This window comes from Triplophysa rosa, linkage group LG6 (assembly GCF_024868665.1).
Source record: "Triplophysa rosa linkage group LG6, Trosa_1v2, whole genome shotgun sequence".
Classification (NCBI taxonomy): Eukaryota; Metazoa; Chordata; class Actinopteri; order Cypriniformes; family Nemacheilidae; genus Triplophysa; species Triplophysa rosa.
This window is the reverse complement of record NC_079895.1, coordinates 20,438,004-20,463,417: the sequence shown is the minus strand read 5'-3', so window position 1 is coordinate 20,463,417 and position 25,414 is coordinate 20,438,004. Positions and strand designations below refer to the sequence as shown.

The following is a 25,414-nucleotide window of genomic DNA, read 5'->3' as shown; positions in this document are numbered from 1 at the left end:
ATGAAGGCAGATAGAGCGGGACTCTGGAGGAAATCTGTAGCAAACCCTAGCGGCGAAAACGCATCTCACAAACTACGGCGACGATGCAAGCAACAGATGTTTCTCCGTCCACTTTAACATAGGCTATAGCCAAACACAAAACCACAATTGGGTCGAGAATCGAGATTCAAAACCTAGTAGCCTATACTGCAAACCTGAACCGAGTTTGTGGGAATGATTGCCTCCTTTCCAGCTGATACACAGGCGCCTATGAACCCGCATCAACATAGACTACTCTGTTTATGAGGCCATTGACTCATTATCCCTCAGTAGCCTGAAGGAAAAAAACTAGTACTGCCATTTTTATATAGGCTGACTCAAGTATTTAAACATTTTAATTTAATGAATTAAAACTTATCTTATGTAGTGGCGTATCGGTTGTGCATTTCACCATAGCTATCAATCTAAATTTTATAAAAACATACAAATATTAGAACATTTCACCTTACATAATTGTCTCTTTGTGAGTATGTGGACACCACACAGCTGTTTCGAAAATCCGTTGTAATTTTACTTTCACTACGAAAAAACGCCACAGAAGCGCTAATTTAACAAAGATTCCCTGTGACTATAGCATACCTTTCAAGTGAACTGAACAATACACCGTGTTAATTATTGTACTCTTCGTTTAGGCTACTGTAACAGCCAGCAACAAAACTACAATTGACTTTATTACATTTGATAGACTGTTACTGAAGTGTCTAAATCAATTCCGATCAAAAAGTTTATTAAATCTGTGTATAGGAATGTAAACTCGTCTAATTCCAACGTGCACTCAATATAAAACAAGATTATTATTCGCGTATCAGTACAACCATTTTATCATCATATCTGAACAGATATAGGCAATTCATCTAACATTCTTTCTACGCCTATCTACGACAACCTAGACGTTTGTGGTTACAAATAATCTCTTTTATGTTTTTTTCCGAACAGTAAAATGTCAAACACTTACCAGTTCTTCCCAGGCAGGGCTGCGAGTATATTCACACTCATCTTCCATATTCTCCTAATCCCTTTGCTCAGGATCTCTCTCTCTCTCTCTCTCTCTCTTCGTCCTTTAAACACAAATGAGGGGATACTTTTTAATAGTGTATTAGGGCATATGGTTTCGGTCTTTCTCCGCCCCTCCCTACTCCACTAGGGTCTTCCGAAAGCTGATCCTCCTTTCCACGTGATAAATGTGAAGGAATTGAAGCAGTGTTCATGACGTCACCGAACCTGATTTTACACTATCCTTACATATTTATTGTACGGCTCTATAGACCTTCTGATACAAACAAACCTGTAAAACAATATAAGAGCGTCATAATTTGTATTTAGAGTTTCAGGTCCCTGTAAATAATAATTTCGGAACTATCACCATAATCATCATCAAGAGCATCTGGCTAAATATAAAACACTGAACACAAAGCGTGCAGCCTACATTTCAAAAGAATCAAACACAGATAGCCTACACAACAAAAGAGATTCAACAGGGTGAAGTGGTAGGGCAGGAGAGGGCTTGATCAGGAACATTCCTCATTTCTACATTTATTTCACACTGACTTAATGTTAAATGTGCTATGACATGTTATACGTGTCATGTGCAGGTTTTGTTTTGTGACACATTTTCTTTTAAATTGTTGTTTATGAATGTCTTTGGATTACCTCAGGGTATTACAAGCAAAGCATTTACGTTTTAATGCATATACACAAAGGTTCTATATTCAAGGTGTTCCGTGGTGCTGGAGATGGCACAGGAACAGATAACATGCTTACATTTATCTCACATTATGGGAATGGTCAATGTGACACAACCACAAATATATCTATTTGTTTTTTAAACCGTCGTATGCTTATTTGTGGTAAAGGTCTGATATCAATCATGAAACATATGTTAGACTTAAAACAAAATTAGTTCAAACAAAATGTAATATTCTCTGGTAATGTTATTGATTTATATGCCATTGTCTAATTGTGGCATTGCATTTCCCTAGGTTTTCCTAAAGACGACGCTTGTAATCAAGTGTTGTTTGTTTCCCGATCCGTTAGTTTCCTGATCGGACTACATAATACAGAACCTCTTTCCACACGGAAGACTTATTAAACGGACAGTTTTCGGTCCATTGCTTAATGTGCTCCGTCTGCCGCTGTCAACTGCTGGCATAAACACGTATGACATAAGGATGATGACATAAAATTGTATGTAAAATAATACATACCTTACATTTGTTTTTAACCGGACTTTTACAGATTCAAGATGCATACGCGTATCTTACTGAAAGGCACAGCAGCAGCTGTCGCTGCTAGAAGGATTCGTCATATAATAAGACCTGTGATATCAAAGGAAGGTTGGAATTACAGCGCTCATGAGGTCAAACTCCTCAACACCTCAGGTAACGTTGGTTAATCTACCTTTCCAAGTCTGTTTGACAAATGTCTGCTTGGGTTTACATCATGTTCTTAGAAGGGTTTGTTAGTTAACTGTTCACCAAGGTATAGCAAAGTATTACATAGTTATTCAAGTTTAAATAGATTTTTTAAATTCTCCTTTTATAGGAGAGATTGAGATATTATAAGTACAAGTATAAGTATAGTATAAGTATAATATCTTATAATAAAATAATATCCATACGTTTTTCTTGAAAAAATATTTTTTATTATTATTACCAAAGAGGCATTTTAAATAGACAATGTCAAATGCAATTCAAATGTCATTATTTGTGTTTGATTTCGATTATGTTTTGCTATTTAATTGGTCGTTATTTGTCTTTGCAGGTGACACAGTGAAGATTGGAGAGATTTTATATCAGCTTAAAACTCCTAAAAGTCCAGAGCTTGTTCCAGTAAATCATAGTATGGGTTACTTGTGAATGTTCACGGATGACATCTATAAACTTTTTGGGTCACATGGCAGCTTTTGTGACACATATTTGAATTGTTAGTTATGAATGTTGTGGCATCACCTTAAGATAAAACAAGCAAAACATTTCACAAAAAAAGACGTTTTTTGCGTAAAGATAATAAATATTATACATGCATCATGTCAAAGTTTAATCTAACAACCAGACTGTATCTCAATGGTGCTATAATACTTCGTCACCTTTATACATGTTAGAAAACATTGAAAGCATTTTGTGATCAATTATTTCCTTTTGCAGTAACAGAGGTTTTGCCACAAACAATTACCCAGCACCTTCGCTGGATAATGCAGAAAGACTTGCTTGGGCAGGATGTATTTCTTATAGGCCCCCCTGGTCCTCTCCGCCGTTCAATTGCCATGCAGTACCTGGTAATTAAAGCATTTTTACTGACACAGTAACATAACATTATAACAGATACCTACTAAACTACTGCAGAGTCCTAGAGACTAACAATTGTACACTATTATGCATAGTAATTTGTTTCTTGTTTGATAGGAATTAACAAAGAGAGAAGTTGAATATGTTGCTCTGTCAAGAGACACTACTGAGACAGATCTCAAACAACGCAGAGAAATCCGATCAGGAACTGCCTTTTATATAGACCAGGCAAGTAAACATTTTTCACTATCATTAGTGCCATTACCATGCTTATGGTCTATCCACTTGTTAAGTACCACCGCACCACCGCTTCCTGGTACAAACGCTCTTATCAGATGCTATAGGCAAACAACAACAACAACTCATAGTGTGGTGTAAAACTATTGAAAACCCTGATCTTAACTTTTATCTCCATAATGACATCCAAGATGGTGATTCATCTTTTATGAATTATTTAAATATTTATGTTGGAGATTTCGTGAGCCTGGAGATTAACCAGTGCGTAGTGATTGGTCGAATACTGCAAGCGTGTGATGGAAATGTAACGCCTCTTACCATATTTGGAACATCAGGTTCCAAAGCAATTGTACTGACAGGTACGCCCACCTTACTTGCGTATACAGTTGGGCGATCTTAGTCAACTTACTACGAATTGACGTAGATTTGTGGGGGTGTGCTTAAACAAGGCGTGCGTTTAAGGCAGGTCTGGGTGAGCATTCGCTTTTAGATGGAATGCATCTTTTGTTCCGACACTTTAATTTTTGCAATTTTACGTGTCTAATACATGCATGGGCCACTTATAACACACTAAAGACACAGAAAAACACGTGTTCGCGCCATATGACCCCTTTAAAAGGTGGGATGTGTGTGGGGGCTGGGTGTAAACTAGAGCATCTCACTGCTCTCTTGGGCCCTGAGCTCATTTTCAGACCCATATAACAAGTTTTGTGTGTGAGGCAAAATGATTCCCAGTTGACTAACCTCCTCATGTGAATGAAAATGTCTTAGGCAGGATGATCAACTATTCATAGAGGTTTCTTTCTAATGTCCATCTTGTAGCATGTTTGATTTGAACAGTCAGTAAGGTTCAAAAGGTTGTGCTATATTGTGGGTGTACTTAATGACTAAAGGCTGTTCATAAACACAATGCAAGTGTGACTATATTTGCATTACAGCACAGCCGCGAGTATGCATTCTTGATTGCATTTGTATGATTTAATGATTTAAATGTCCATTAATAATTCTTTTATGTAGCAAATTCATCCAAATGAAATGTTCTGACCAGCACAGGTGGTTGCATGTGTTTTTGGGGAGAATGTTTCGTTTCTTTCTAAAGGGTCTGTGTCAAATCAACCAAATTGTGGAAAGTTTCCTGACTAAAATGTGGTTTTGATATATTTTTTTTTATTGAGTACTTAGATGATGAGGAAGGCTAAAGTATTAAATGGCCAGGGATGAACTGTGTCACTATTTTGTAGAGGCAAGGCTTTAATATAATGTCTTTAATATAATGTGTTCTCTACCTTGCACAAAGCAGAATTATTTATGTATTTTATCAGAGTGAAATGAACACATTCTTAAAAAAGCTGTTGGACTTTTTTAACTCTCATTACCGAATTTCCACATTAAAAAAATGTTACATGTATAATTTTCTGTTAAAATATAACAAATTAATGTCTTAATATGTATGATTAATAAATACTTGCTTACACCGTGTCTACACCGGACGCGGCGCGACACACGGCTTGTGGGATTGTGCCATGTACGGTGTGCACAAAGTTTAAAATTATAATGGGTTCTAATGTCTCTTGTCGCGTCGCATCGCACCGCGTCCACTGTAGACACGGTGTTAGGCATTTGCTTATTTTAGGGATATAATATTATATATGCTATTATAGGATATAATATTTGCTATGGGATTGACGGTTTTAAAGTCCCACTGCATTAGATCATTTTATCACTTAAAACTCATCTTTAAGAATTAAAATAGCAAATGTAAAAGTTTTTTCCTGTGATGATAATTTCTTCATGCCCTAAAATAATTTGAATGTAAATGGTTTTAACTAGTCTCTGTAGTATGCATCTTAGGCATTTCTTGTAATTATAGCATCCAGGATGGAAATGGTTCTTGGGCTAAATTTGGACCATCTGGCTACATATTTATAGGCCCTGTTCCCACACAATCAGGCATGGATTTACATGTTAACCTAATTATATGGAAAGTTGTTTTGTGGTCACCGGAGTAGCCCAGATTTGCTGCTTTTGATGTCAATCCTGTTTGATTTTTGTACACATGTTTGCATGGCTGGATCTTCAGCACACGTTTAGGTTTAGGTTGGAAAATAATCACGGATGCACATTATGCCACCATCTAATAATATCAATCTAATAATGTCAATCACCTGATTACATTTACTATTGCCACGCATTTCACACATAACCTTACTTTTCTTGTGGTAATTTTATTTGATGTTTACAAATTTAAACTAACCTTTCAATGTAATTTCAATTCAATAAAATCTAAAACTAAGTCCTCACTACCCCAAATATCATGTTTAGTTTACGTTCAAGGTGACTCTGTATGTTCTGTCTTATTTCAGTGTGCTGTGCGAGCTGCCACTGAAGGCCGGATTCTGGTCTTGGAGGGTTTGGAGAAGGCAGAGAGGAATGTACTCCCAGTTCTGAATAATCTGCTGGAGAATCGAGAGATGCAGCTGGAGGATGGACGCTTTCTCATGTCTTCACAGCGCTATGACAAACTCCTGGAGGTACATCTCTGGTCATCTACTGAGGCTTTTGTTTAGAGACATGCCTTATTAGGTATGTTTATTATTTAAATAAATACCTCATAAACACAGGATCCAAAAGAAACATTTTGCTAAATGTTTATTATTAATAAACATAATATAAAGATAAAAAACTATCCGTAAATAGTCCTACTGATCATAACATTTATTTTGCATTGTTATTACATTTTATTCATCTATTACAGTGCAGTTTTTAATGAATTTGCAGACCACCTGCAGAGTAACTCCATTTAATTGACTGACAAATTTATTTGCTTTTGGAACCTGGTTAGTGTTGTAGTTATTATACTGTAGTTATATGTTAATAAGACAGTTCTAAGCCTTTCTCTAACATTTTATGAAATCTATTCCTATCAGGATTGGTTGTTCATGACACAGTTTTGTTGACTCCTGAAAATGTGAAACTCGTAAATGTTGTGTTGGTCTGATAGGAGCACACTAAGGAAGAGCTGGACGTGTGGAAGATTGTACGGGTGAGTGAAGACTTTCGAGTCATTGCTCTCGGCCTGCCCGTGCCTCGATATAAAGGAAACCCACTAGATCCACCGCTTCGCTCGCGCTTCCAGGCCAGAGACATCTACTACCTGCCCTTCAAGGTACTTCCAGATATATAGTGGCAGCATCAAAAATGAGGTGTACTGATCAGTGTGTCTTGTTAAAAGTATCTGCTGTCTAACAGTTCATCTTTTTTGAAGGACCAGCTTGAGCATCTGTATACAATTGGACAAAATGTTCCCCCTGAAAGGTACGTAGGTTTTCAAAGATGGATTTGCAGAAGGCAGATTTTGCAGCCTGCCTGATTAAATGTTGCTTGTCATTCTTAGGGTATCTCAGCTCTTGTCTTGTGCCACTACTCTGTGCTCTCAAGAGTCTGCCAGCTTAAGCTTGCCTGACTTTCCTGTGGACAATCTCCCATCTGCCATCACTCTTCTGGTGAATTACAGACCACATGACATTTCACAAATGAAGTTGAATTGTGTGATTTTTGTGTCACTGTTAAAGGAACAATATAATATACAAAACTATTTCTTCAGAGGTGTATAAAGACATTACGTAATGAACCATTATGTTTGTAATACCTTAGAATAAGCTATTTATATCTACGTACAGAGCGGCCCTACATACAATGAATTTGCCGCCATGTTTTGTACAGCAGCCCTAAATGGACAAACGACTCTACAACGTGCGTTTCCTCTTCCTCTCCGCTGCGGTATCGTGGTGAAAAGGACCGCGGGATGATCCGTGATCCGTACGGATCGTGCTCTATGGAACGCATGTGACCCACGGATTAACTTAAAGTTTATTCATCATTGAGTAAAAGAGTAAAACGCGCTCTCGTTCACTCTCCAGTTTCAACTCCAACCCGCTCTCGCTCTCTCTCTCCAGTATCTGGACGAGTACAATATTAAAGCGGTTCCAGATAAACAATGACGCTCAAAACTGTTGTTACTCACATACTGATCCGAAATCAAAGCAGCCTCCTCGGGGGTGATTTTAAGACGATATTTCTCTCCAACGTCTCTCTGCTGGAAAGTATCTCCATAGATATATGGGGAGTATCTCTGCTAAAAGCCTTAGTACCGTGGGTCCTAACTAGGGCTGTGCCGATAAACAATATTTATCGGAAACAAAGGTGAAACTAACCTTGAGTTGTCATCACGCGGTTTATCAAGTGTCTTATTTTTTTTCGCAATCGCCGGTTAAACAAAACAAACTTGAGGCGCAATTGCAAGCGAGTTACTTCGAAACTCAAGCACAAACGTTTTTATATCCATCGTTAACATATCTGCTAACATGAGCTGGTGCTTATGAAACAAACCAGCTCTGCCCTGTGCAGATTAGAGATGTAATGAAGTGAGTTTGTGTGCACATTAAAATATTGAACCTTGTATGTAAGATGCTTGCATGATTAAAGAAATGTACTACAGTTTATGTGAGATGTCTTTTTGAAAGACTAAGGTTCACTGAATGCATTGAATGAATCCCACTACTCAAGCAAGACATTATTGCAGCGTTATGTATGTGCGCAGGTGCTGAGCCAATAGCGTTCAAATGTACCAGTAACGGAGCCCTTTCATTGGTTGAATGTACTGAATGAACACTCCCTTTACTTAACGAGTCAATTGAGTCAAAATGAGACTGAATGAACTGGTACATGTTGTTTATGGCCTAATATCCTCTGTGTTGCAACAGTGCATTAATTTAATTGAATTTTAACTGGTTAAAGGTTAACTTTTGTTAATAAACTGTATTTAAAATAGATTATTTTAAATACAGTTTTTTAATTAAATATATATCGAAATAAATATCGTTATCGATCAATATAGAAAAAAACTATCGAGTTTACTTTTTTTGCCATATCGCCCAGCCCTAGTCCTAACACGTCTCTTCTGGAAAGTCTTTATAATATTAACACAGGTTCTAGCACCTGCCTGACTTTTATCCTTCTTTTTAAACTTAAAATCCACAACCCTTTTATTTTATGTAATACATAAGACATAGCTCTTTCTACAGTCTTTCTAATGCCCGCAAAATTTCTTCCCTGCATCAACATGAGAACGACATCTTTTTGTACTGTGGTGGCCACCGTCGTGTTTGGACTGAGCGATTCATTGCAAATATATAACACAACGCTAGTGGCCGCTGTTAATCAAGAACTGCGCCTTTAAATTGATAATGGTTGCTTTTCAAGTCAACACTCTCAGCATTCGCTTTTGGTCGAACAAACAAAGCTGGAACCCACACTGCTATTGGTTGATTGATGTGTCAGGCGCATTAATTGATTACAGGGCTGTCTAATCGATTAATCATGATTAATCAGATTTTTTTAACTGATTTGTGTTTATATAATATATGTGTGTGCATTTATATCAACATACAAATAGAAATATACACATCACACACACATGTAAACACAAATATTTTTTATGTTATATCTACATGTTTCTGCACCAGCTGAACTACTGCATTCAGATAAACAGAAACACTAATGGTTAGTTCTCGCCCTCCTTTGGTAGGATACCGTACATGATAGTACTACAGAATCGCAGTGTCTACACATTTGAGGAAATTAACTTCCTTTTAGTAACTCTGCATTTAGATGTTTAACTAAGAAAAAATACACTATATTTAAGCGATTCGCATTCATGGCGTAGTTGTTGTTTGAATATCAATTGTACCTTGCAGAACCTGTTCCCCATGCTGTCAGCAGAGCAGTTGTTCCAGAGGCTTTACCCATATGAGGCCATGCTGGGAAAAGAGGGACGCACTGCGGTCGAGGGGATCCTCAGTGTAAGCACACCTCTATTCCTGTTTCTTTCCTTCTCCCCGTGTAACAGGGGGTCTCTGTTTTACACAGATACAGCCAAAAGGCCTTAAAGATCTAACAATGCATGTAACAGAACATGCAAAATGATTGTGATTAATCCATATGTCCATTAATGGAGAGATTGATTGTCTGCTCACAGAGGTTTGAGTTGACTGATGGCAATAAGAAACCTCCTCCGACTGCTTTGGTGAACATTGAGCCTGTGAGTGGAGATCACACAGGGCAGGCAGCTGTCACCCTCAAAATGACAGACAAGAATGTCACCTTTCAGGTCAGGACTCAGTGGTTGCATTTTTACAGAAAGATCGATAAGAAATGAAATTGTTGCCAAGTTGATGGATAACCTCAAGGTCAACCACAAGTCACACTTTGAAGATCTTGCTATGTTATATAAATTGAGAATTAACAGTTTGGTGATCGTAATTTCCACTCATTTTTTAATACATATTTCTAAGTACAAGTGTTCTTTATCGTTGGCTCTGCCTTCTCTGCAGGTTCCTTCAGGAACGCGTCCGATTCGCCCACCCAACGGCAGTCCCACGTTCATCAGCACCCCCACCCACAGCCGCCTGCTGGCTGAGATGATGCAGTCCCATTTTGTCAAAGACATTTGTCTGATCGGAGCCAAGGTACACAAACAGCTTCCTGTGACTACCCTCATTGAGCAGGTCCACTTTGAAGTAGAAAGTTGATAACTCACAATAGTTCACTTTTCATACTGTCTGTTAAAGTAGTGCCTGAAAGACCACCAATATCGTTTATACTGTATGTGCATCATGGATTGTGTTTGATTGAATGATGAAATAGCTGTTTTTTTTCAGGGTTGTGGCAAGTCTGTGATCGCTAGAGAGTTTGCGGGAATGCTGGGCTACAGTATCGAACCGATTATGCTTTATCAGGTAATTTCAAACCATCTTGAGAACACAATAAAGATCAGTCAGTGCATATACACATTGGTACTATGTGTGTACTAAAAAGACTATTAAAGAAATATTTTGGGTTCAGTAGAAGTTGAACTCTGTCAACATCATCTGTGGAATGATGTTGATTATTATTGAAAATAAATTAGACTTAGAATTCATTGCTTGTGATCAAATCACTCTTAAGATCAATCAGTCAAACCATTTTATGAGGCAAATTACAACTGAAGTTGTTCACACCCCATCAACACTTGCCTCATAGACAAGTGCATGTATGTATACACGTTTTTGGTTTGTTCCCTCAGGCTCACAGTTTTTGCCACATTTGTTTTGATATCTAAAAGTACCCCATCAGCATGGTTTTGTCTTTTGTATGCGCAGCTGCAGGTACACAGTGAGGTTTATAAACCAGTGTTTGGGTTTGATGGGTAAAGCTCAGCGCTGTGCTGGACATCAGCACACAGAGCCAGAGGTTACTCACCACAGGGGTCACACATTTCCCTGTGTTTTCCATCAGTGATGAGTGTTGTTTTTAATATTTGCCATTCTTGCAAGACCACACAAACTACTTCTAAGTTGAAATAGCAATGTCTTCTGTGTGATCTGGGCTTGGTTCTATTTTGGGGTCTGAGTCGTACTTTGTCCTCGATCTTCCCCAGTGTTATTAAATGCTTTGGCCCCATTCTACAGTCAGAACACAGCGGCACCCTTTCAAAGCCTAAAGTGGTCAATAAGCAAGCTGCTGATGTGAAAGATGTTCCAAAAGGTGCCTAATCATGACACCTCCTTTTGGTCAAAAATCATGTTTACTTTGCACACAAGACAATCCCATGATGCATTGTGGTAAGCTTAGTTAACTAAATCCTGCCTTTCGGCTTGGTTGCTTATATGGTTTGGGCAAGCCAGTGTCGTCCAGGTTAATTAAAGGTTTAAAACTTAAAGCTTATAACGTTCGCATTTGTTAATGTAAGACAAACAGCATATCAGGATTGAGAATCTTCTTATTGTGTCCTGTTAAGGATTTGAGCAACTGTACAGTGCTTGCCAAAACTTCACTAAAAAAGTAGTGCGCAGATAAAGCTGATTTCCCAGCAAGTGACCAGCGGCCGGGATGCTTTTCACACCCTGAGTAGCCTGTTACCATCTGGACATGATCACAGTGCTCTTGTGTTTTGATGCACACCAGACAGGCTGTGAAAAGGCTCTCAAAGTCGAGTGTAAACGCCACAGGTAGTAAAACGCTGCATGTGTGTGTGTGTGTGTGTGTGTGTTAATGCTGGAATGCTGGGAATTCTGTTGTCTCAGTCGGGAGAGAGCAGGAAAAGGAAGCTGCTTGTGCATGATGCTGAAGTTATTTTTGCCCGGTAAGAGCAAGAGGTCGCAGCATATTGGGAAAAGAGGAATTTTGTAGCGAACTTCATCTTGTTAGACCACTGAAGGCCTTTTTTGAACGCATGTAGGCCATGGTTCGTCCCTGATGACACTGAGTGCTTTTTAGTAGAGTGTTGTGTAAAAAACACTATGTCATGGACCAGAATAAGAGTCGATTTTATTGCTAAGCAATAATATGTTTTGTCTTTTGTTTCCTCTTGTTGATATTTTTCAGCTCCCGCTGTAGATTCACCAGATAACATTTACAATTTTCCTTTCCTTAAAAGTTAATGAGAATTTTGACAACCTGGCAAACAATCCTAGTGGAAAAGTTCACCTTATTATGTGTTTAAAGGTCAAGGAATCGCAGAGGTGGGAAATGGAAACTGAAGCATTTTTACTCTCAAGTGGATTTTGAAATGTCTGTTTTTACTTGAGAAATTGTTTACTTCACTACATTATTAAGCATATTATACCTTCTACTCCACTACTTTGAAAGTACAATGTCAAATATTTTTTGTAATTCTTAAGCCCATTGCACATTGAGTCCGAAATTTGCGTCCGAAATTTCCGCACGTTAAAAAATAAATACGACCTCACGTTGTGTCAATCACATTTACACACTGCCTCCGATATTTTCGTCCGTCATAAAAAAATTCAGACCTGGTTCGATTTTCTGCGTTTTTCGCATCCGTCAAGCATTTTGAGTGGCCTTTTTTTAACAATTCAGAGACACTGTACAAACGAGAGCCAAATACGAAAAAACGCATACGAAAATTTCGGACTGTATGTGCAATGACCTTAAAGTACATTTACTCAAAAATGTTACTTGAGTAAAAGCAAGAAACTAGTACTGTAATGTACATAAGTATTAAAGGTAAAAAACATAAAAATGTATTCATGAAATGTAGTGAAGTAAAAAGTACTTTATAATGTAGTGAACTATTTTTTTTCCAAAAAGTACAGATACTTGATGATCTTGAATAGAGTAAAAGTACTCAAGCACTTCCCACCTCTGAAATTGTATCACTGTATGATATCAAAAACGAAGAAATATGTCTATACTTTTATTTTTTAATAGCTAATGCAAATAAGTGGCCAGTAGGCTATTTACAGGTATAATGTAGCAACTACTCTTTGCATTTTATCAACCAACTTTTTGAGGTCTCACTATTTTAAACTGCATTAAAGCGTTTTACGATCTATGCTGGGCTCTTATTGGCTGCTTTTTCTTCATTATTTCGTCCAGGCCAAGTAAAGGTCCAGTGTGTAGTTTTTTGGAGAATCTATTGACAGAAATGAAATATAATATAAATAACTGTCTTCAGGGGTGTTTAAAGACCTTACCATATGAAGCGTTATGTTTTTATTACCTTAGAACTCACACCTGCCTGCAAGTTTCTGCTGTGCCTAGTGTGACCTTGATTAGGTGGTTCAGGTGTGTTTGATTAGGGTTGAAGGCTTGAAGCAAACTCTGCAGGACACTGGCCCTCCAGGCCCAAACCTGGGGACCCCTGCCTTAGAATGATCTACTTCTATCTACATACACCGTGGGTCCATTTGCATGGAATTCGTCATGTTGTTTCTACAGTAGCCCTACATGGACAAACTGCTCTACAGAGCGCATTTCATAAATACGTTGTCCTTCGGCAAAGAAGCAAAAAAGTAATGACATCTTAGTTCTGTGCAGCCACTGTAGTGCTTCGAAAGGGAGGGGCGATGGGTGGAGTGAGGTGTTGGTTGCAGTTTCTCAACTTATTTCTTGTTGCTAAAATCTTCACATTGCTTCTTGAATATGTTTGAAAAGATTTTAAGATTTGTAAGAATATAATGTTTGCACAATTCCATAAAACTAATTTCAAACATTCAGAATATGCCTTCAGTATATCAATAGGTTTTTAAGATCATGAAAAATATTTCAGCTATCTGACCCGAAATGTTTTAAAAGTGGAGTAATTCATTTAAAATATTATCATTATATGTTAAATTCAGTTTAATTTCTTTAAAAGTTGTAATGCTCTGTGGGGTCCTACCCACACAAGCAATTGTCTTGTATATACCCTATGTCTCTCTGTCAACATACCGCAGCATAGATGAAATGACAGCTTTTGTGTGTGTGTGTGTGTGTGTGTGTGTGTGTGTGTGTGTGTGTGTGTGTGTGTGTGTGCGTGTGTTCGCGTGTGTGTGTGACTGGTAGGACATGACCGCTCGGGACCTCCTCCAGCAGAGATACACCCTTCCCAATGGAGACACAGCCTGGAGGGCTTCACCGCTGGTCACTGCTGCTCAGGAGGGCAAACTGGTATTACTAGATGGCATCCACCGAGTGAACCTGGGCACTCTAGCTGTGCTTTCCAGGTCAGTTTTACCCCTTTACTGCACTTTGCTGAGCTTAACCTGAACCTGGTCACATTAAATATACACCATGAAAGTATGCAATGAACCTTCTGCCAATCAGACTCATGATTATGTAATGCGCAAAAAACTTTTTGATATCAGTCGTCCATATCCTCCTCCTCCTGTTATGTCTGCTGTTATACAGTGCGAGTCAGACTCATAGATGGATCTCCAGTTTGAGCACCATTGCCACTACGCAACGGTTTTAATGCACAATGAGACATTAAAGCGAAACTATCCGTCTCTTGCCACGCACACACTGCAAAGTTTTAGAAGTGAATCTCATTTAAATACGGAAGTACTAGTTACTTGCTTTTTTAGTTCTGTACACGCTATCGATGAAATTCAAACTTGCTTATCACTGCCTGAATTTTTTTTCAGTAGAATTTTAAGTATGTTGTATGTTCTGACCTGCAGTGTGTACCTGACCTGCAGTGTGTACATGACCTGACAAGCTTTAAACTAAATAGACACATATGCTGTTTCTAACTGTTCGTTTGTTGTTTATTAGTATCTTCTGCTGTTTCAGGTTGCTGCATGATAGAGAGTTGGCCCTGTATGATGGGACTCGACTCTTGAGGTGGGACCGTTACCAAACGCTAAAGGAAGGGTTGCAGCTCAGTGACCAGGATCTGCAGGACAGGTAATGAAATGATCAGGTTCTTCCAACAGCAACTCAGAAGCTCACTTTAATCAACACCAATAGGTTTTCATGTTAGAGGTCAACACATTCATTATAGCCTTTGTACATTACATCCCACTCATGAATGGAATAGTTCACCCAATGTTGTAAATTCTATCATTAGATGTATTATTTTACTTTTTTAAGCTGAAATAAAAACAAAACTAGTAAGTTCCTTTTATGTTATGGTATTTGTTGGGCAGGTCTAGTCAACTCGGCTCCTAGATGGCCACTGCACTAGTTTAGCTTCAACTAGGGAAGCACATTTTTAATGAAAAACGTCAATAGCCTAGACCAGGGGAAGTCGTGGACCATGCGACATAATAAACCATTTCAACACCATTTTACCATTTCTACAGTTTAAAGGTGCCATAGAATGGGAACTGTATTTACCTAGGCACAGATGAATAATAAGAGGTCTGTACATGGAAATTACATATCGTGAGCCTCAAACACCATTGTTTCCTCCTTCTTGTGTAAATTGTGTGCATGCAAAAGACCTCTGAAAAAGAGGCCAATCCCAACTTTCTATATTTTTTAAGCTGGTGAAATTCTATTAATTTTATCCACCACTGTAAAACATAGATACTGGTCTAAAAGAAGTACTAACTGTTTCCGTTTTTTCGCATAATATAGTCTTGATTTCTTGATAAGATGTTAGTTTAACATTTTGATTAAGTTATAAATGTTTTGGTGGTTGTCATTTGTTCCAACTTTTATGTACCATTAAAAAACTGGAAGGAAGGAAAGAAGGAAGGAAGAGCTTCTGGACCAGTATTGATTATGTCTTGCGAAATGGTCTATAGCACCAATAGCTGTTCAGTTCCCTTCCTACTACGCTGCATTAAGAGCTACAGACAACACACTTATTTTAGTAGTGTAGACTACTTGTTAAAATGACCTTTTCACTATTGATCAAAATTTTTACTGTAGGTTAATGATTGAGCAGTTTTTATATACATCCATAGCTCCAACAAACAATTATTAAACAAACCTGAAGAAGCCAAAGTTTTAGGATTGCTTGGTATGTTGGATTAAGATTGGAACTAAAGTCTGAAAGATGTGCAAAGCCATGCTTCATTAATTTATATGTACAATAATACAATGAATCAGTTTGGCTGAGTATCTTGGATGGCATGAGGGTGAGTAAATTATGGGGTAATTTTCATTTTTTTGGTGAACTATTCATTTAACTAGCCCAGATAAACATGAAAGCCTGTTCATGACCGGTTGTCTGCTGGCTGGAATATGCTGAATATTCTGACAGCTCACACGCGTCCTGTGACATCATCTCTGTAGAGAAACTCAGAGCATCAATTAAACTAAAAGAAAGCTCTGCCATTGTAGCAGAGAGTCTAGACTGAGCGTTTATGTCTTGTAGAAGCATGAAGTTACAATGAAATGCATTTCAGGCCGTGACAATGGCTGCTTTCATCTGCAAACTGCAATAACAGGAAACTGGCCACCAGACAGTCAAGCTCAAATTAATCTGAGGGCTGATTTTATATATTTTGTAATTTAACATAATGACACTTGCTGTTTATTTTGGTCTGTCCTTTCTTGCCTTCAGATCTGTAATTTAGAGAAATTTTATGACACAACCTTCTTTTACTATTGAGAATCATCCTATTTAGTAGTGTTAATTGGCTAGTTTTTAACAGTCTTATTTTATAACATAACATAAGACACAAAGTATGACTGCTCATTTTAACAGTGTTTAATAATTTTTAAAAATGTGTGGTTTGTTCATGAAGAAATGCTTGTTCAACATGCATATGCCATTGTAATGCTTCCTGATGCATCTCAAGGTAATAATTTAATTTAAACACTGATTCCTGGCCATTTACCATCTATATCTTAATGTCCCCCTTTATTCAATTTGTGGAGGTTTCCAGGTGTTTGTCTTTTGCACCCATTTACCAAAAAAGGCAAGGTGTATATATTGCTAAATGTCTTGATTTTATCTTTCTGAATATAACAGTCTTAAAATAGGGTGTAAAATAAAAAATAAGCATTTTTATTTTTTTATTATTTAAATTATTTTAAACTTTTTAAAATTATTTTAATCATAAGCAATCAGCAGGTGCAGTTCTAGGGTCAGTGGATATCTGGGGTTTAGCCCAGAGACATCCATATGTGACAGAAAACATGGTACACATATACTGTACATATGGTATACATATGGGACCGTTCACATTTCAAGTCTAAAAGCACTTGAAAAGCGCTAGCTACATAATTTTTTCAAAGCACTCGTGGACTTGCGACACAAATATTTTTTGCTCGTGTAAACTGCCCTTAAGTAATTTGTATTCGTAAATAAAATTCGGCCCCAGCAACCAGCACCAGAATAGTTAAGTTCATAATGTACATGTTTTGTGTAGAGTTAAAATAGCAAAGACAATCTATTTCTGTGTCAGCTGGAAGAGACTTTTCATTCCTAAACCAACAAAGGTGCTGATATTGATCCAAAACTATTGGCTGAGATGTTTGCATATTGGGAGTCTGCCAAATGTCTAGTACAGTGGGGTGAAATGTGATGTTCTGATTCATCAGTTTAATTGACTGTTTTTATTGATCTGTGAGCCCCACCCCCCTTAGATACTGTTGCTAAATCGGACAAGTGAATGGATTTCCTAATTGTCTTACAATGGCTGCTGTCAGTGTGAAAACCTTGTCCCGAGATTTTGTTGGTGCATTTTGGACACACTCCCATCAAGGAGCATTCAAGTGAGGCTTAAATATGCAATGGAGGTATAAACAATTTTTAAAAAAATATGGTGGATAACAAGATTAATTTGGAAGCGAGGGTTTACAGATTACATGCAGGCAGGAGAAGCCTCATGACAACATTAAGAATCAACACTGTTCATATACCACAGGGTTTAAATTAAGGGAATAAATTAATTTACTTTTAACCAGTTTAATATGGAGAAGCACTGAAATGTAGACCTTCATTTATGTGTTTTTGACCTACACTGTACATGACATGAAAACAGTTAGCTATTTAGATTTGTGCGTTAGCATAGACTCACAAGCTTCAACATTAGCTATTTTTAGTTAGAGATACTTGCAGAAGCACAATACGACATTAACGTTCTGCTTGAGCAGATGAAAACTATAATTTAATGAGAGTATGACAACCAGAAAATTAAAATTTTCATCTTCACTTGGATTGGGGTTGAATCTGTGTGAGTTTAGGAAATGGAATAAAATGAATTCCATTCCCCATTCTCTCATGATACCTAGAATTATTGTTACAAGTATCCCAGGCACTTAGTTTTACCATTTTTATAGCATAGACGCCATAAAGCCGATAAGAGCTTCAGATCTTACAATGTTTCTCTATAGCGCTGAAACCTAAAGATGTCAGAGTTCCAGTCTCCATGCAACTGATACTCAACTGCCATTGGTTGATCTGTGTTCAAGGGAGGGGCTTACTGATAAATCAGTTGTCTCAGGTTGGGTTTAGTCACATGGTCAAAAAAAAGGACTGGGTATTTACTTGTCTCTTGTATTCATCTCTGTGACGAGGGAGGCGTGACGAGAGCCGTGGGAGGAGGAAGCGAGGCCGGTGATGTGATTGATAATGAGCATCAGCTGGGTGCCACACCGGCCTCTTATCTCTCATGGAGGAGATCGGCAGCATAAAAGGCCGAGCGGCAGGAGTATATGGTGAGAGAGGACCGGGCCCGGACATTAGTTAAGTTTTGTTTATGTTCGTGTTGCCGGCAGTCGTCCGCGAGCGGCTGCCGGCTTGTTCCTTTTTGTATTTTTTGTGTATTTATTTTGGATTAAACATGTTTGATTGGTCGCCGGTTCCCGCCTCCTTCCTTCCCGTTTTATTGAGCTTTGCTACATTGGTGCTGAAACCCGGGAGGAAGGAGGGACATGCTGTCAAAGAGTCCTCGCCGCTGAGGGGGATCGCGGTGCCGAAGAGTTTGGGCAGCGCGGACAGGGGTTGTCCGCGAGCGGCTGCCTGAGGCGGTGGTGCTGGAGCGTGTGCCTGGGTGGGGCGAAGACCTCGCGCCGTGTCCTGGGTCGAGGTGGGGTGGCTGCCGTCCGCGAGGGAGCGGAGAGGTCAGCCCTGCATGCCTTGGGCCGGAGCCTGCTACCGTCCGCCGGATCGGGGAGGAGCAGGAAGCGGGGGATACTGCTGCCGGCTGCCCTCGGTCGGAGGAGCCATCGCCGGCCGCCAGGGGGCGGAGGAGGAGCGAGGGTGCGTCCAGTACCACCGCATGGCACCGCGAGGAAGAGCCTCTCGGCTGGTTGAGGACCGAGTGACAGCGTGTCGGGGAACCGGACAAATTTATTTTTTCCTCTCCCACCCCTGTCGCCCCTGGTGCTTCCGTCTCCGTTCTCTCGTCTCGTCGGTCCATACCCCCAGGCGCTGAGGCCATTGGGACTGGCCCCCCAGGGGGAGAAGGCACAGTCCTGTGGGTACCCCCCGGCCTGTGAGGGGTGATAGGGGTATGTGACGAAGGAGGCGTGACGAGAGCCGTGGGAGGAGGAAGCGAGGCCGGTGATGTGATTGATAATGAGCGTCAGCTGGGCGCCACACCAGCCTTGTATCTCCCGCGGAGGAGATCGGAAGCGTAAAAGGCCGAGCGACAGGAGTAGATGGCGAGAGAGGACCGGGCCCGGACATTAGTTAAGTTTTGTTTATGTTCGTGTTGTTCCTTTTTGTATTTTATGTGTATTTATTTTGGATTAAACATGTCTGATTGTTCGTCGGTTCCCGCCTCCTTCATTCCCGTTTTATTGAGCTTTGCTACAATCTCATTTACTCATCTACGTCAACTGCACACATTCTGTCTTTCTACTTTTCATTTTTTCAGATCATTTTTTTCATACAGTAACTTTAGTTACAGTTAATGGTAGCCTATATGTATTATTAACTACTTTGTGTCAGGTTTAACATTAAGTACTGGTTATGAATTCTTTCTCTGATGAGTTTCCATTTTAAGTTGATTTTTAAATTATATCTATTGCAATACAGTATAGTTATAATCTAACAATGCTCCCCCATGTATATAAAATATGCCACTTTCCAAATTGTCACATACATAATAGTCCATATTCATCAGTGAGTGCGTTTACATGCACAAAATAAACAGATATCTATCAAAAATCAGCTTAAAAAGAAACCTGTTTTCACGTGTTTACATGCATAGTAATAAATCGGCTGTGCATAAAACCGCGTTTACATGGAAGTTTAAGACTTGCCGGGTTTCTCGCGTGCAGTGACGTCACCGTCGATAGTCTGTTTAGTCATTAAAAATGCAGCGGGAAAACGGTCAGAATCTGTATTTTTATATCTCTTCTCGTGTCCGCAGTACCTGCATATGTAACAATAGTTCTTCATTTTGACGTTTCTACATCAACTGCATGATTCGAGAGCGGACTTTTATGCATTATTTTACTATACCTTCCGTTTGGGACTTTTACTATTGCACTGTCAGACAAAACTGAGTGAAAACCGGTAAAGGCGTTTACATGCAGCGCAAAATCGGAGTAATGGGCAAAAAACTTTCTCTGTCGAGTTTGGCCTACGCCGTTTATGAAATTTCCCCGATAAAAGAAAACCATTTTACACATTTACATGATTTACCTAATCGGAGTAAGATGACAACAATTCATCAGTGTTGGATGAATATTTGTGTCCTGCTCATGGAGCCCCACCTAGACTGTTAGGAAGGATGTTTGTGGTGGCGTGTCTGAGGTTGAAATAAAGCCACTTCCTCTTCCCGTGTTTTCCAGCCGTCGTCTCAAGCAACACTTGTGCTCTCTTTATGTGGTTCCAACACTGCTCTTAATTAGCAATTCTCTGTCGACTCACATACACTCCTTACTACACAGCATTATTAATGAGACTACTATAAGTCTCACTTTGCTTGGCTGTGTGGGAAGGGCTAGCATCTTTGACCACCAAGGCCACTGCGCATTAAAGCAGAATATAAGAGCCCTGACAGTAGATGAGGTCTGCTGGTACTATTCTTAGTACATTCTCTCTTTCTGTCTTATAATTAGACTTGTTGCCTATTACAGTGTGTTCCGCCTACCTTCAGAAACAAGCATCACGAAACATGAGCAGATCCAATTCCAAACGCTGATATTTGTAAGAATGTAAACGCTGTTATTTTACATATTATTAAAACATGCAGTGAAAAAGCATTATATAAGTGTCTTACATGTTTGCTTTTGTAATTCTATACATTCCTTTGAAGCATTTTGATACCTTTATGTAACCAACAGGCTCAAAGGTTTGGATTTTCTTGTAGTTCAGTAACACATTGTTAAGTGTTTTGGGTAAAGATGATAGTGATACACCTGATCACTTCTAACAAGTGCTTCATTCCATAATGTAAGAAATGAATGCTGGTGTCTTTGAAAGCAAGGGCACATACTTGGAAGGTAAGAATGTGTTGCCAGGCAACAGGAGGCAGTTGATCTAATGAAGATATTAAATAGTGTGATAATGAAGAATCTGTGCGCCAGTAGGAGTATCTATGCATTTCATGAAGGGGGCTTTGTTGTTTATAAATAGATGTAGCTGTCTATTTGGATTAGGTCGAGATGCAGCTCGCATGCAAGCGATTGTCAGCGATACAGCATCAACTGTGCCACAGATCAGTGAGGGCATGGATCTTGACATGGGCATATCCTATTCACTTTGACAGATCAATGGACTGGCTTCACCTACTCTTGTTTTCTTATAGTCATCAGTGGTCAAGTGCCTATGGCAGTGAAACATATCATAATCATTTTAACAAAGACTGACGTTGCTGTAATGGCTGTTTTCTGTTCACCTGGTGGTCCATTGGCTTTGGAGCCTGTTTGAAATAATTTGTAAGGGGAGATGTTACTTTAATTTATTCCTTGTTGGCATGTAGTGAAAAGAAGCTGTGCTTTTTGAAATCAATAATAAATAAAACTGTCAAACTTGTCACTGTGGTCCTTCTTCACAGATCCATTTTCCCCATCCACCCATCGTTCCGTATCATTGCCCTAGCGGACCCTCCGCAGCTCAGCAGTGTCAAACAGCAGTGGCTCGGTCCGGAGATTCTCACCATGTTTTTCTTTCACACCATCAAACCACTGGCCAAAGCTGAAGAAACTGCTGTTATTCAGGGCATGGTATGTTGCTCCAAGTTTATTTTGAATGTAAAATTCAATAACCTGTTTGATAAAACATGCTTCGTATTTTGTATCATGCTAAATGATGAATTAGATTAAATGCATATTCTAGGTGTGTGATTTTCATTATGTAGCTTTGACCAATGTTTGAATTTAATTTGTTTTGATAATTTATTACAAGACAATTATTCCAGTTATTTATTCCAGTTTGCCATAAGCATTTTTCCTAGACTTGATTTGCAGGATTTTGAAAGTTTTGGCACAGGTCTTTTACAGAATCATAGATAAGATGAAACCACGTACTTTCATTGGTAAAAATTAAAGTAAAACTGTCTGTCAGGTTTAAGAAGGCTGGGATTTAAAGGAGGCTGGGAACATATAAAGGAGGCATATACTGGATTTGTGCTCAGCTTGTTATTATAATACTGAACCTGTTAAATATAATAGTGCTCTGTGTGGGTTTTTATAGATCCCAAATGTTCCTAAAGAGGCGGTGGAGCAGCTGCTACACCTGACTCACAGCCTGCGAAAGTCCAACGATCCAACGGTGAGTTCTTTATTGTCAACACTTTCGAAGACAGAAACCAAAATAATCAGTTTTATCACAACCAGCACTGTTACATGCGATTTGAAGAGAACATATTCTTTGACCAGTGGAGGTGCAGGAGCAAATTTATGTAGGGAATAAGTAGGTTCCTTGCCTTCCATGAACTTTGTTAGTGCACATATCGTGTACAGTATAGCTCCCTGCTTTGGAACTGCTTAGTCAACTACTTGCGTGTGATTCCGGTAGTTCTAGAAACTATATATGCTGTAACAGTGAATATTTTTCCCATGCACTTTCAATCCATTTCATGGATTTCGAAATATGGTTCCATCAAGTTTACCAGTCCAGCTTTGAGATCAATTAGATTTCAAACTTGGTTTGAAGCAATATGTATTTAAAATTTAAAAAGCCAAAGATAGAACACTGTAATTCTTTCAGAAGTTAATGAACTAATCATATCATATCCCAAAACATATAATCAAATAAAAACAACGGTAAAGTAAAAGCTATTACCAAAACAATACTAATTGTATAAATTAAGTTTGCAAGATATTTACAAATCACTGATGTCCTTCTGACATCTCATATCTCCATATTAGTCACCCTTTATGTTTGTCACTGGGTTATGCACATATCTGATCAATAAAAAGTATTAAAAAGTGGTTGCTATGCTATCTTTGATAACACTTTATTTAATCATTTAAAATCATAAGTGTTTTTTCCAATTACTGAAAAACAACAAATTTGAATTTGAATCTGAAGTTTGAGAAAGACAGCAACGAAATAATAGAAGTAGCTTAAGAGTTTAGTTTTTTGTCAGTATTACTGTTTCCATGGTAAAAGTGGCTTCACCAATATCTTTTTTAAATTAAGTTTAAATCTCACTTGATCTGCTTCTTCTCTACAAGCAACTGAGCCATTTCAGAGCACATGGTAGTTTAGTTTAAAGGTTTAAGTTATTGATCAGAAATGTAAAAAATCTATTTCTCAATGGGGACAATGACTAGGATCTTTACTTGCAGAACCCTGCTGTTGCTCTCCACATTGACAGGGGCTGTGTGTGGATAACTGGTTCATAATTAGCTCTACATATTGTGGCAGGGTAAGAGACAATACGGACACAAGATGGCTGATGTAAGCAACCCCGGAGGGGAATTTTATTCACACACGTGCCAAACAATGTGATAGTGAAGTCCCGGGGGGTGCTCCAGTGAAAAAAAGTCTCAGCCAGTCCGTGCTCGTGCTTCCAAGTAGGGCTCAGTCACTGGTGTCAGGATCTGTGAGAAGAGAACAGGAATGGTTAGTCTCTCGGGAGTGCAATGCTCCCCGATTGTGGTGTGTGTGAGGCTTATATGCCTGGCAGCTAATCGACTCCAGGTGTGTGTGATTAGCTGCCGGGCCGTTTCCCAGGTGACGCTGATCCTGGACCTGTACCCCCGTCACACTCCCCCCCCCCAAGCGTCGACCTGGTGTCCCGGCGGCTCCTGTGGGTTCCTAGGGGCGCTAGCAGGGGTGGGAGGGAAGTGTCGCCTGACAGACCTGCCCAGCCACACCACATCCGAGACAGGCCGTCCGCGTTGCCGTTTGAGGCCCCAGCACGATGTTGCACCGTGAAGTGGAAGTCCTGGAGTGCGAGGAACCACCGCGTCACCCGGGCATTGGTGTCTTTCGCGCGGGCCATCCACTGCAGGGGTGCGTGGTCTGTGATAAGCATGAAGCTTTGGCCCAGCAGGTAGTAGCGCAGCTCCAGGACTGCCCACTTCACGGCCAGGGCCTCTTTCTCCACGGCGGCGTATCGGGTCTCGGCAGGGGATAGCTTACGGCTTACTGTATGTATGTGACTGGATGTTCCTCCCCTTCCAGGACCTGCGATAGGACAGCCCCCAGCCCCGTATCGGAGGCATCCGTCTGTAGGATGAACTGACAGCCGAAGTCCGGGGCGTACAGGACTGGGGATGAGGTGAGGGCTCGCTTCAGGTCCCGGAATGCGGCCTCTGCCTTGGCCGTCCAGACCAAGGTTGTCCCTTCTTCGTCAGGTCTGTCAGGGGGCTGGCTATCGAAGAGAAGTGTGGAATGAAGCAACGGTAGTAGCCCGCCAACCCCAGAAATGCACGTACCTGGGTCTTGGTCGTCGGCCGGGCCGCCGATCTTACAGCCTCCACTTTCTTCTCTTGCGGCCTGATGAGTCCCCGGCCGATCTGATACCCCAGGTACTTGGCTTCGGAAAGACCCAGGTGGCACTTCTTGGGGTTGGCTGTGAGTCCAGCCCGTCGCAGCTCGTCGAACACCCTCCGGAGCCGTTCGAGGTGTGCTTCCCAGCTTTCTGCATGGATTACCACATCGTCAATGTAGGCTGCGGCGTATTGCTGGTGGGGCCGGAGTATAATGTTCATCATTCTTTGGAATGTCGCGGGGGCTCCGTGTAGGCCAAACGGTAGGACTCGGTACTGCCAGTGACCGTTGGGGGTGCTGAAGGCGGTCTTCTCCTTGGCGTCAGCTGCTAGAGATACTTGCCAATAACCTTTGGTGAGGTCTAGTGTCGAAATGTACCGAGCCCTACCGAGGTGGTCAAGCAGCTCGTCCACCCGCGGTATTGGGTAGCCATCAAACGAAGAGACCTCATTTAGCTTGCAGTAGTCATTACAGAACCGGAGGGTGCCGTCTTGCTTTGGGACCATCACGATCGGGCTGGACCACGGGCTACTGGAGGCTTCGATGACCCCTAGTTGAAGCATCCGTTGTACCTCCTCTTCGATAGCCTGCCGACGGGCTTTCCAGTACGCGGTAGGGCCGTTGCCGCACGATGACTCCCGGGGCCGTGCGAATCTCATGTTGGATGACCTGAGTCCGCCCCGGGCTCTCCGTGAACACATCCCGGTATTGACGGACCAGGGCCTCCAGCTCC

At 40.2% G+C, this 25,414-nt stretch overlaps 2 protein-coding genes across 7 annotated transcripts in view; one reads left to right on the top strand and one right to left on the bottom strand.

The window, feature by feature from the left end:
• The window catches only part of LOC130555531 (diacylglycerol kinase eta-like), a 37,533-nt gene extending 36,316 nt beyond the window's left edge, over positions 1 to 1,217 (bottom strand). The window contains exon 1 of the mRNA XM_057335823.1: positions 995 to 1,217. Within this exon, the coding sequence (XP_057191806.1) occupies positions 995 to 1,042 (48 nt within the window). The 5' untranslated portion in view covers positions 1,043 to 1,217. The remainder of the gene's footprint in view (positions 1 to 994) is intronic.
• Positions 1,218 to 2,102: 885 nt separating this feature from the next.
• The window catches only part of vwa8 (von Willebrand factor A domain containing 8), a 191,239-nt gene continuing 167,927 nt past the window's right edge, over positions 2,103 to 25,414 (top strand). For 2 of the 6 annotated variants that reach the window (XR_008963194.1, XM_057336973.1), the window contains exons 1-16: positions 2,142 to 2,417; positions 2,800 to 2,877; positions 3,183 to 3,313; positions 3,441 to 3,551; positions 5,924 to 6,091; positions 6,562 to 6,726; positions 6,826 to 6,875; positions 6,955 to 7,063; positions 9,317 to 9,421; positions 9,598 to 9,729; positions 9,953 to 10,087; positions 10,280 to 10,357; positions 13,947 to 14,107; positions 14,676 to 14,789; positions 21,794 to 21,962; positions 22,432 to 22,509. Coding sequence is in view for 5 of the 6 variants with exons in the window: in XM_057336973.1 (XP_057192956.1) it covers positions 2,282 to 2,417; positions 2,800 to 2,877; positions 3,183 to 3,313; positions 3,441 to 3,551; positions 5,924 to 6,091; positions 6,562 to 6,726; positions 6,826 to 6,875; positions 6,955 to 7,063; positions 9,317 to 9,421; positions 9,598 to 9,729; positions 9,953 to 10,087; positions 10,280 to 10,357; positions 13,947 to 14,107; positions 14,676 to 14,789; positions 21,794 to 21,962; positions 22,432 to 22,509 (1,920 nt within the window). In the remaining variant the exon portion in view is untranslated. The other 4 variants (XM_057336970.1, XM_057336969.1, XM_057336971.1 and 1 more) reach the window with 4 other exon arrangements.